This window comes from Schistocerca gregaria, chromosome 1 (genome assembly GCF_023897955.1).
Source record: "Schistocerca gregaria isolate iqSchGreg1 chromosome 1, iqSchGreg1.2, whole genome shotgun sequence".
Taxonomy (NCBI): domain Eukaryota; kingdom Metazoa; phylum Arthropoda; class Insecta; order Orthoptera; family Acrididae; genus Schistocerca; species Schistocerca gregaria.
This window is the reverse complement of record NC_064920.1, coordinates 711,113,362-711,126,617: the sequence shown is the minus strand read 5'-3', so window position 1 is coordinate 711,126,617 and position 13,256 is coordinate 711,113,362. Positions and strand designations below refer to the sequence as shown.

General features: G+C 37.8%; 1 protein-coding gene across 27 annotated transcripts in view; it reads right to left on the bottom strand.

The window, feature by feature from the left end:
- LOC126365838 (C-Jun-amino-terminal kinase-interacting protein 4) overlaps nt 1–13,256 on the bottom strand; it is a 249,852-nt gene that overhangs the window by 200,123 nt on the left and 36,473 nt on the right. For 9 of the 27 annotated variants that reach the window (XM_050008553.1, XM_050008572.1, XM_050008640.1 and 6 more), the window contains exons 8-10: nt 4,835–4,879; nt 2,475–2,492; nt 2,311–2,368 (exon numbers count right to left, since the gene is read on the bottom strand). In XM_050008553.1, the coding sequence (XP_049864510.1) occupies nt 2,311–2,368; nt 2,475–2,492; nt 4,835–4,879 (121 nt within the window). Of the gene's footprint in view, nt 1–2,310; nt 2,369–2,474; nt 2,493–4,834; nt 4,880–6,276; nt 6,313–13,256 lie in introns of all 27 variants that reach the window. The other 18 variants (XM_050008650.1, XM_050008678.1, XM_050008630.1 and 15 more) reach the window with 4 other exon arrangements.

Sequence of the window (13,256 nt, the reverse complement as noted above, 5' to 3'; positions counted from 1 at the left end):
CACACACACACACACACACACACACACACACACACACAAAAGACTTACCAAGCGGGAAAGCGCCGGTGGACAGGCACAATAAAACAACACACACACACACACACACACACACACACACACACACACACACACACACACACACACAAAATTTCGAGCTTTCGCAACCGGCAGCTGCTTCGTCTTTCCTGATGAAGCAGCCGCCAGTTGCGAAAGCTCGAAATTTTGTGTGTGTGTGTTATTTTATTGTGCCTGTCTAACGACACTTTCCCGCTTGGTAAGTCTTGGAATCTTTGTTTTTAAGATACTGCTTGAATAGATAAAAATATAATTTTTTCTGACCTACCTACAAAGAAGGAGAAAGTCTACAATAATGGCAAGTCCCCATACTACATTATCCAACTACTATAAAACAGCCTAAATGCAACTGACTGAAACAAATCTCTTTCTTGGTATGTGCATTTGTCAGACAGACTCTGTGATTTCAAAAAATCCATGCATTATCCTATTCAGGAGTACTTCATTAAGTACTAACAGCACCACTGTGAATGAATATCTCTGTTCATATCCATCTATTTCTGTACCCTGCAAAAGACTGGATTGCATGGCAGAGGGTACATCGCGCCATACCCGTATTAGCAATTTTTCCCATTCCATTTACCTTTGGAGTGTGGGAAGAATGACTGACTTCCCCTGCATGTGCTGCAATTAATCTAATCTTGTCCTCTAAAGTCCCTACAGAAATGATACGAAGGGGCTTATAGTATATTCTCAGAGCCATTACTTAAAGCTAGTTCTTGAAACTTGGTAGGTAGGCTTTCTCCAGATTATCATATAGAAGTGAATTCCTGCTGAAGCCAGATAAACCTATACATACACAGTTCAATGGTACACAATTATTTTGGTTCCAATTTATCTCCAAATATTTCCTTAATAAACCAGCACCCATTGACACTTCAATCACGAGCTTCAACAGGTATTAGGTTTTAATGTAGAACAAACTTTAGACACACAAATCCTAATATGGGCTGTCATGAATCTTGACTAAATCACTTTTTTGCCCTCTGCCACACTCGTTACAATAGTTTGCGTGGTATAGATATAGACTTAGATGCAGCTGTAAGTTCAGACCAACCACTACTGAAGTTTGTCCCAATTGTTACCTCATGGTCTTTTATTAATGACAATTCTCACCCATTAAAGAATTTTTCAAAAAATTCTGTGAGAGCCCAATTATATCACGATGAGCTTTTGACAACACTCATAAAAGTAAATGAATGTCATCACAATATAAACCAAATTGTCAGTACATCTGTTATTTAAAAAGAGGCATCACTTTGATTTTGCAAAAGATACATTTATATACTGGTACTTAACTTCCAGGAGTCTTCACAGCACATTTTATACAAACATACTGTTTACTGTCTAATCCTTTCTTGCAAACTTGTACTGCATTATGTGCTGGGTACGTTTGAAGCTTAATTGTGAATGCCATGAAAAATTATGTAGTTAACTACAGATATCCAACAATTGGAAGATGAGCTATGCAAACATTCATTGCAAAGGCATTAAATGTAAACAGTGAGAGACAAAAGCAAACAAGAATACTTTCCTCTTCACACAATGAACTTATTCTGCAGATGCAAGATATTGTAACAAAACAGAAGTTTGTCCTTTCCTCCAATGTACTTCTACAGTTTCCATAACTACCCCACAAAGCAGAGAGGGACGGAAATTCATGTTTCCACTGCTTGTTGACGTTGCAGTCATTACGAAGGAGTACTAGCTCAGAATTGATGTAGCAAATCAGTCATGCTATTGCTTCAGAAAATAAAGACACTTGCCAAAAGTGATGTAGGGAAAGCACAGGGAACTTAAATATGGGTGCCTGGACTGCATTTGGAAGTTAGTCCTCCTGAAGACATGTGCAACATTCAAACTTTCTAGCATAAACTGGAGTACAGGTATAATAAGTCCAGTATAATAGTAACAGGAATATTCTAGTACAAAAGGATGAGGGTAAAATGTATACCTACTTAAATCTGACTTCATGCAAAACTTTGTCTGTTAAATAGATCTCGAATTCAGTAGAAATGTACATATCCAGTTGTTGTGTCCCACATGCAACCATTAATACCCTTTACAATAATGCCATGCAAGTTACTGATGCACATATTTGTTAATACGGAGCTCAGTTATTCAGTGCCTTGGCTCATGTGATTGTAACATGAACCATAAAAAATGATCATCTGCATGTGTCAGCCTAGAGCACAAGTAAAATACTTCAAACCAGAGATTTCTCCTCGTACTTACTTTGTTGCAAGCAGCTCATTATTTTCCATAATCAAGTTCTCAACTTCTTTGCCCATACCTGAAAAAATGAGGAAAGTAACGAAAATTATTGCCGAGTTAATGTGTTCTATTTCAGATCAAAAACGAAAAAATGTGCTTTTAAAACAGAAACATAAAATTCTTACCAAAGAAATTGTCGTTAACTGTAGATGGTAACCGCACCGCAGAAGGGAAGAGCAAAAAGAGAAAATGTGGGTATGTTAGTACAGTTAGACAAGCAGTAGAACACACATAAAAGGAGTTCACAAACACTTGCCTTCAGTATATTCAATAACAATTTTTTACTTATTACTGATTTCAAAAGCATTTAAAACAATTTCATACATAAAAACTTCATCGTCATTATTTCAACTTGGTTATTTCAAAATGAAGAGTTTGAAAATTTTGATGTGCATTAATTTTCCTTTTTTAAATGTTACTTTACTACAATTCTGAAAGTATAGATGTGATTTTAACTAAAGAGGAATACATGAATAATTACTGAAGGCAACAAAACTAAAGCAAAGTGCAGATCTAGCTTTACGTAGTAATACTTATCATGCCATTAAAAAAAGCAAACTTCTACAAGAGTGAAATTTAATACCAAACCTCTACATACTATGAGTGTCATGCGAAGACACACATGCACAAGAAAATGCATCATAAAAAACTAAAGACAATTTACTCAAATTTATGACTTTCATTGTTACATACTTTATCCATATGAACACAGGGAACAAAAACATGATTATTATCTCAAGGAAAAAATCACACACAGGAAGATGCCAGTGATTCGTGAACAGCACAAACCAACACCATTTTATATTCTACATTGTGAAATTAATCATCATGTTTGTATGCATTTCATCACTTAATATTTTGGACAGTTTTAAGAACCGCCTTTTTTCTAGTAAGTCCATTCAGTTGTCAGGAACTTAAAAAAAAAAGTATCACTAACTCGGCACTGTCAGAAATATAATTTGTTAGTCACACAAGATAACATATTTTTGTGATGATAGCAGTAACATTAACTTTATGAGAACACAATGCTTATCTTCTCCAATATTTCGTCCACATCTCGTGGTCGTGCGGTAGCATTCTCGCTTCCCACGCTAGGGTTCCCGGGTTCGATTCCCAGCGAGGTCAGGATTTTCTCTGCCTCGTGATGGCTGGGTGTTGTGTGTTGTCCTTAGGTTAGTTATGTTTAAGTAGTTCTAAGTTCTAGGGGACTGATGACCATAGATTTTAAGTCCCATAGCGCTCAGAGCCATTTGAACCATTATCCAATATTTCACAGTTGTTATGAAAATCTATGTTCATGAGAATGGTTTGGAATGTTTACTAAATTCTTTCATCCTAAACGAGACCACTCACCAAAAAGCAGAAGTGCTGAATTGTTGATATATTTACATTCTATGAGCACTTTCCTACGACATAATTTCTTTTGCTAGTTATAATTCTAATGTTATGGTCCCAAATTTAAAGATGTAAAGACTAAGTTTACAGTGACTGTTACTGGAAACAGATGCTACCTTTTGCTAAATGACAATATGCCTCAAACAAAGTTCCACTGATTTGTTACTAATTGCACTTACCCTTTTCAACTCTACTCTGTACTAGCTAGGCACACCTTAAATAAAGTGGATTTTTTTAAATTAGAGTACAGCTTTAAACAGAAAGCATATATGGACAAGACTCATGCTCCTTTTCCAGAGGTAAAACAGATGCATGCATAACCTATAATGTAATGCTGAATAAACCCGTGTCATCTGTGAAATCAGCTTGCTAGATGCATCGTGAATAATATATTGATGGCATGTTCTAAATTAAATTTTTGTCTATACTGAATATAAAAGACTGAATTCCTTGGAAGACAACATAAACCAACACACTAGAGCAGTGGTTCCCAACAGGTGGTCCGCAGACCCCCAGGGGTGCGCGAGCTATGCCAGAGGGGTCCGCAAGATGCTATTACAAAAAAAATGATAGATATATTGAATATATGATAGATTTTTGTTATAATGAATATGTCAATGTTTTTTCTAAGTACCAAAAATAGAAAATGTATAAAAAGACTCTTAATTTGGCTTTTTTGGGTACTTGATACTGCGATATGACAAGGTACCAGTCATGCTCGATGAGGGGGTTCTCGAGAAAATTTTGTTGGAAACCCCTGCACTAGAGCATCAGGAAATATATCGTGTTTAAAGTTCTGTGAGATTTAGGAATATACGTATACAGTAGATCCCTACATTCTGTATGTTATGAAGACTTTGTAAACAAAATGCAAATTTCAGTCTACATCTGGAAATAAATATGATGTTATATATGTTAAAACTACCTGGCATCTTCCTTTAGCTGCAACGAGGAAGCTGTAGAATTTTTTTTTTTTTTTTTTTTTTTTTTTTTTTTTTTTTTTTTTTTTTTTTTTTTTTTTTTTAATGTGGACAAAAGACACAAATTTAGATTTAGTTTATCTTTGAAAAATACAAAAATTTTACTCTACCCGTTTGTGCTAGAGAACTGCCCATTTCCGTTTCCCCGTCACTGTCTGTGTGGCACAACATGCAAAAAAAAAAACCAGAAAGAAAAGAAACTATATGCCAAATTCAAGCAGATACTAAAAATTATTTCATGCTTATAAAGCAACTGTACTATAATTTGGAACATGCAATTCTGCATCTCGCTCAACTTTTTTTCAATTACTTCTATGAGTTGTATCAGCAGCTGCTAACTGTATAACATGAAAAAAAAGCATATACATCAACTTAATGTTTAATAAGCTTTATTTATTGTAACTGGTGTAAATACTTGTCAATACTCAAAAAATGGGCAACTTAGTCACTAGTTCCAGAGTACAAATGAAAATCTGGTTAGGGGAATAACAGAGAGAAGAGTAATAATGGGGAAGGAGGAGGAACAAACAAGAGTGGAAGTAGAGCCACAATGAATGAGGATGGAAATGAGTAACAATGGAACCTGCTGGAGGACAGGCAACAAACAGGTACCCCAAGAAGAAACAATAATTGAGGAGAAGAAATAAAAATGGGGGAAGGAAGAAGGGACAGCAACAAGGACACGGGACAGCAACGAGGGCAAGGGACAGCAATTGGAGAGAGGGTACAATTAGCACTTGGCGGGGGGGGGGGGGGGGGGGGGGGGTTAGCAATTTTTGGGGGAGGGCATGGTAGGAATAGCAACGGGGGGGGGGGGGGGGGGAGATGGCAGTGGGGTAGGAGGGGGGGGGGGCAGCAATCTGGTGGTGCGGTGGTGAGTGGATAGCAATTTGGCGAGGAGGGGGGGCAGCAATTTGGCAGGGGGGGGGGGGAGAGGAGCAGCAATTTGGCGGGGGGATAGCAATTTGGCGGGGGGTATATCAAGTTTTCTCTTTCCTCCCTGAATAATGGCTAATTTTGGGAGTTAGGAGAGTGTGTTCTATTGTACGTGTTTCTGTTGTTAGTTGTGGATGTTGTGCCACCTGAAAGCAGCAATGGGGGAAGGGAAGAAGGAATACTGACATGAGAGAGAGAAAAGGAATAACAACAACTGAGAGGGGGGAGGACATGGGAAGAGAGAATACATGTAATACGGTGTTGTTTTTAAATATTCTGTCTAACTGTGTTGATTAATGACATGCTCAGGAAAAGTGCTACAAGAGGTGCATATAATATTGTGATAAATTATCATGCAAGCTGCAAATTCCTATCTACAAGTAATGATCTGAAAATACACAGCTCGAAAACAGAATTTAAATAAATACAGTCACAATCATAAAAAGAATTTGTAAAAACTTTACACCAGAAGTAGGCAAAAACACAAATTTGCATTTTTAAAATACATAGCTCCAGCATTCTTCAGGCGATATGGAACTGAGCATGCATCATCAGAAGCTACCATACAAACTACATCCAACACCATTTTTCACATCTGAAAGCATATATTACGAACCAGATGATGCATACTCCCCAGGATGAACCCAGCTGCCTGCACATTGAACAGAGCTTTAAAAGTTTTTTCTGTGTTTTGTTTCAGACAGTTTTCTCAATCAGTTTATTTTTTTAATGAATCAAATTTTAATTTTAAGAAAGTACAATGTGGAACAGAAGATGAACACCAACTTACAATCTCACGAAAGATTAATTTTTGCGAAGGTGCTTGTTTTAACCAACTCTGACTCTTACCTGATGCCTATTCACTTTATCAGAATTCGCAGTGTCTTTTTCTTATCTATGCTATCTGCATATTTATTCTTTTCCTTTCCATTTTCATCTGCCTCTCTCACCTTGTAAAACAAATGCTTATAAAGTTACAGTGGCTAGGAAACTGAATTTTTTTTTTTTTTTTTTTTTTTTTTATTTTGCATTTGTCTTCGCAATCTAGCTATAGTTCTTTTAGGAACTGGTAAGCAAGTACTCCTATTCGGTCCCACATATTGTTAAATTTATTTTTCAGTAAGGTATTTTGAATGTGATTTCAAGATCTTTACAACAAATCTAAGGTGGGCAAAATAAACTGATATTTACGATACTATAAGAAAAATAGCATTTTAGAAAAATGATATGATTAGCACCATGCAAACAATACTAAGTTGTGTGGGCACACACAGGGTCACATGCTATTATATATTTCTTTTATATATTTCTTGCCTCTCTCAGATTTTCACAGTTTTAGTTGTTTTCATAAACAAATTCGTAAGCTTAATAGTCATTCAAAATCACAAAATGTTGCAATTATTAAAAAGACAATTTATTAAGCATGTGTTATATTGCTAACAGACTACTTCCTAACATGTAAATATATGAACAATGAGAACTGAGCAACAATGAAAAATTAATAAATAAAATGTTAGATCCCAAATGTGGTGGAAAAAATGGCAAGTACTTATCTCCAGGAGGTGCAACATCCAGTACTGATGACAGAAATATTTAAAAGTGAGCACAGCACTTCTAGTTATCAGAACAATAAACTCCTTCTTAAGGGGGAAAAAGGCATTTTCCAGTGAAGTTGAGAGAGGACAAGAAAGGGGGGGGGGGGGGGGGGGGGGATCACTCAGATCTCCTGGCTAAGGACCCATGTATTAAGAGGAGTGTGGAAGGAAGGCAAATATCAATGAAAAGGCATCAGGAGGTCGCAGTACATATACTGTAAAAATTGTGCCAGATTCAGTTTGGAGATGTGCATCCCTTTTCTTTTATCACTTGTTGTCTCTCTTCCCCCCCCCCCCCCCCAATCACCATTCTTTCTATTATCAAACTTAATTATTCTTTGGAATTCACATTCTCTCTTCCTGTTCACGGTCATCTTTATTTCTCACTATCCCATCCTATTACCAACACAAGCTGGTACAGAGCTTACATGTACTTTTAGGGACAATCAAATAGTTCCATTTCAGGGCACTGCAGCAGTGCATATGCAATGTAGTGCAACTCTGATGCATGTATATAAGCACAAACATGTAGGCAAGGTATTAGTGATACACTCATGTCTTTCCAATGTGCATGCAGTAAATGCGGAAATGAGAAATATGGCAACATTATTACCAAACAAGTCCAAACAGAACCAACGTGCTGTCATTCTTTATCGGTTGCCAAAGGACAAACACCAATAGAAATCCATCAGAAAATGAAGTCTATTTATGGGGCAGCACGTCTGTCAAAACCCACCACTGCAGAATGGTGTGCCATGGACTGTGCTGGTCATGATTTGACATGTATGTCCCCGTATCATAAATGTCACAACCCAGAAGCTATGCCAATTTAAATGAGACACATACTAGTGCCTGCCCTGTAGCCCTGATCTCTGCCCCTGTGACTATCACACCTTCAATCCCTTAGAAATGCCTTGTAAGGTCGACAAATCCAGTCTGATGACAACATGCAGCTGGCAGTTATGGACATCTTCATGCAGTAGGATATTGTGTTTTATCAAAAGGATATATTCAACCTACTGTACTGGTGGGATGATTGCCTCGATGCTCACGACAATTTTGCCGAATTGGCGTACAAATTTTGGACTGTACAGTCTCGAATGGAGATTTTTTTGATCACCTCTTATAAATTTGATCTCCTCTTCTCTATGATGTCCATTGTTTGAAGTTCAGTCTCCCTTCTTTCTCACACCAGAGTTCTGAGTGACCTGCCCACCAATTTCCACTTCCCACAATAAATTTCTCTTTCCTCCCTGAATAATGACTAATTTTCTGAGTTAAGAGTGTGTGTTCTATTGTACGTGTTTCTGTTGTTAGTTGTGGATGTTGTGCCACCTGAAAGCAAACTCTTTGCACTCAGAGACAAAAGTTTAAATCTTGAGAAAATCTTTGTATCAAGATTAAAAACAATACTTACTGATACATACTGCAAAATTCACAGGGATCTTGATATATGTGTTTATCACTGTAATTACTAACTTTATATACATTCATAAATCTACAGGAAGCTATACCAAATCTGAATTGGTGTCATTACGAGTTCCACTCAATGTTACAATACAATTAAACTAGAAGAGACTGCAAATTTGATAGGGCATGAAATTCCCAGGCAGAATCTCAAATTAACATATGGTATATGGGAGCAGACAAAATACAGTAGCCAGTGTTAATTAATAATAAACAGCATATCACAAACATGATAGAATGAGACAGCTGCAGAATCAAAACCAATCAAAGTTAAGTAAAAACAAATGGGACAAAGCACAGCAGAAATTAATGACAGAAAAGTATTTTGGATGTTGTTGCAATGATGTATACGGGTACATGTAATAGGAATTAATCTGTGAAGAAATGACATCTGGAGAGCATCCTCTCATTTACAGGATACCACAGCAGAGTTAACATTTTACTACTATCAGTTTAGTATCATGTATGAAAAGACACGGCAAAGTGGATGCCATCAATACAGCAGCTTTAGTTTTTCAGCAGAGAATGGTCAAGCATATAGTTGGTACAAATTCTCCAGAAAATATGAGAGAAAAATTCATGGGCTATTAGGGTAAAGACTTTCGTACTTGAAGAAACTATTAACAAGTTAGACACTTCAAAGCAATTCCCATGAGTTTTAATGCACTTCTCCACTCACGATCATCGGCTCCGCTAACAATGACTTCTTAATTGTCTGTAAAGTAATAAAAAAATACTTCGATATGTTCTGCAAAAATACTTGTTTATATTTGTCTATAAATAAACATCACACAATATGAAGAATGCACTTATTTTGCTGTTTTATCATGTTCTGACAAGTGTCAAAGCAAAAGAATGTGAGAACGCAAAGTACACAAACTAGGAGAGCATCTGCGAACTGTTACCTGTCTGGGCTAAAACCTACTTGATAGGATAATGTGCATAGTCATTATTCAGCATTCTCAATTTCTTATGCCACAAATCAGGCTTCTGACTGAACTGTTTCACACCTGTGTTTCATTAACTCAAGGTAGTAAACAGAACTGACTCTGAGAATCAGGCACACATTCATGTGTTGCTACAGCAACAACAAAATAATCAGTGTTCAAAATTTAATGTCATAGTTTACACACACACTATTGCATACTTGTTAACAAAAAAACCACACACACACACAAAAGAAAGTTTTGCATAAACTTGGTTCCGAGAGTTCTGAACCTGTACAGAAAATTGAAAGAGAGATCAACATAAAAATCATTTCCGCCCTTTTTATTGCTCATGAAAACTACACAATGCACATTGTACCACCACAGCAAGACCTTCAAAGGTGGTGGTCCAGATTGGTGTACACACCGGTACCTCTAATACCTGGTAGCACATCCTCTTGCATGCCTGTATTTGTTGTGGCATACTATCCAGAAGTTCATAAAGGAACTTTTTGTCCAGATTGTCCCACTCCACAATGGCGATTCAGCATAGATCCCTCAGAGTGGTTGGTGGGTCACGTCATCCATAAACAGCCCTTTCAATCTATCCCAGATATGTTCCATAGGGTTCATGTCTAGAGAACATGCTGGCCACTAGTCGAGCGATGCCGTTATCCTGAAGGAAGTCATTCACAAGATGTGCACGATTGAAGCACGAATTGTCGTCCATGAAGACTAATGTCTCACCAATATGCTGCCGATATGGTTGCTCTATCTGTCGGAGGATGGCATTCATGTATTGTACAGCCATTAGGGCAACTTCCATGACAACCAGTGACGTACGTTGGCCCCACATAATGCCACCCCAACACAGCAGGGAGCCTCCACATTGTTGCAGCACTCGATGGGCAGTGTGTTGTCTAAAGCATTCAGTCTGACTAGGTTGCCTCCAAACATGTCTCCGACAACTGTCTGGTTGAAAGCATATGTGACACTCATCGGTGATGCCAATCCTGAGCAGTCCATTCGGCATGTTGTTGGGCCCATCTGCATGGTGTCGTGATTGCAAAGATGGACCTCACCATCGACATAGGGAGTGAAGTTGCACATCATGTAGCCTATTGTGCACAGTTTGAATCATAACATGACATCCTGTGGCTGCACAAAAAGCATTACTCAACATGGTGGCGTTTCTGTCATAGTTCCTCCAAGGCATAATCCATAGGTAGTGGTCATCCACTGCAATAGTAGCCCTTGGACTGCCTGAGCGAAGCAGGTCATCGACATTTCCTGTCTCTCTGTATCTCCTCCATGCCCAAACAACATCGCTTTGGTTCACTCCGAGATGCCTGGACACTTATCTTGTTGAGAGTCCTTGGCACAAAGTACCAATGTGGATGCGATTGAACCGTAGTATTGACCATCTAAGCATGGATGAACTACAAACAATACTAGCCGTATACCCCTTTCCTGGTGGAATGGCTGGAACTGGTCGTCTGTCAGTCCCCCTCCATCTAAAAGACGCTGCTCATGCATGGTTGTTTACATCTTTGGGCGGGTTTAGTGACATCTCTGAATAGTCAAAGGGAGAGTGTCTGTGATACAATATCCACAGTCAACGTCTGCGTTCAGGAGTTCTGGGAACGAGGGTGATGCAAAACTTTTTTTGAAGTGTGTATTATCTTCTACATCCACGTCTACACGGATACTCTGCAAATCGCGCTTGAGTGAATGCCTGGTAGAGGGTTCATAGAACCACCTATACAATAATTCTCTATTATCCCACACTAACAGTGTGCGAAAAAAATGAACACCTATATCTTTCTGTGGGAGCTCTGATTTTTCTTATTTTATTATGATGATCGTTACTCCCTATGTACATCAGTGTCAATAAAATATTTTTTGCTTTCAGAGGAGGCAGTTTGAGACAAATTTTGTGAGAAGATTCCATCACAACAGAAAGTGCCTTTGTTTTAATGACGTCCATCGCAGATCCTGTACCATGTCTGTAACATTCTGTTCCCTCCTTTGCAATAATACAAAATGTGCTGCTGCTCTTTTAACTTTCTCGATGGGCTCCATTAATCCTATCTGGTAAGGATCACAGATCGCACAGCAGTTCTCCAAAAGAGGATGGACAGACGTTGTGTGGATCTGTTACATTTTCTAAGTGTTCTGCCGATAAAATGCAGTCTTTGGTTTGCCTTCCCCACAACATTTCCTATGCGGTCTTTCCCATTTAAATTGTTCTTAATTTTAATTCCTATGTATTTAGATGAATTTATGGCCTTTAAATCAGATGATTTATTGTGTAACCAAGTTTAACAGAGTCCTTTTAGCAATCATGTGCATGACCTTACACTTTTCATTATTTAGGATCAATTGCCAATTTTTGCACAGTTTAGATATCTTTTCTAAACCATTTTGCAATTTGTTTTCAACTTCTATTGAGTTTACTAGATGTTAAATGATAGCATCATCTGCAAACAACGTATAACAGCTGCTCAGATTGTCTCCTAAATCATTCATATAGATAAGGGACAGCAGAAGACCTATAACATGAGCTTGGTGAGCGCCAAAAATCATTTATGTTTTACTCGAAGACTTTCCATCAATTACTATAAACTGTGACGTCTCTGACAGGAAATCATGAAACCAATCACATAACCGAGACAATATTCCATAAGCGTGCAATTTCACTACATGCCACTTGTGTGGTACGGTGCCAAAGACCTTTTGGAAATCTAGAAATATGTATTCAATTTGAAAGCCCTTCTCAATAACACTCAACAGTTCGTGTGAGTGAAGAGCTAGTTGTATTTCACAATAATAATGTTTTCTAAATCCATGTTGATTGTGTGTCAATAGACCATTCTCTTCAAGGTAATTCATAATGTTTGAACACAATAATGTTCCAAAATCCTGCTGCATATCGACATTAATGCTATGAGCCTGTAATTCAGTGCATTACTCCTATTACCTTTCTTGAATACTGGTGTGACCTCTGTGACTTTCCAGTCTTTGGGTACGAATCTTTTGTACGATTTTTAAGTATGGAGGTATTGCATCAGCATACTCTGAATGGAACCTAATTGGTGCACAGTTTGACTTGCTTTTATAAAGTGACTAATTGCTTCACTACTCTGAGGATATCTACTTCTACGTTACTCATGTTGGCAGCTGTTCTTGATTCGAGTTCTGGAATATTTACTTCACTGTCTTTGGAGAAGAAATTTCGAAAGGCTATGTTTAATAACACTGCTTTTGCAGCACTGTCATCAATGGTATTTCCACTGCTATCACATAGAGAAGGCGTTGACTGTGTTTTGCCACTAGCATACTTTACATACGACCAGAATCTTTCTGATTTTCTGCCAGATTTTGTTGTGAAAACTATTATAAGCATCTCACACTGATGATGTCCACGCTATATTTCGATCTTCTCTAAAAGATTGATAATCTTGGTGATTTTGCATTCGTCTGAATTTGGCATGCTTTTTTCATTGTTTCAACAGCAATGTTCAGACCAGTTTTTTGTACCAAGGGGGATCAGCTCCGTGATTTGTTAATTTATTTGGTATAAATCCAATTTCCTTGAATTCAAGCCA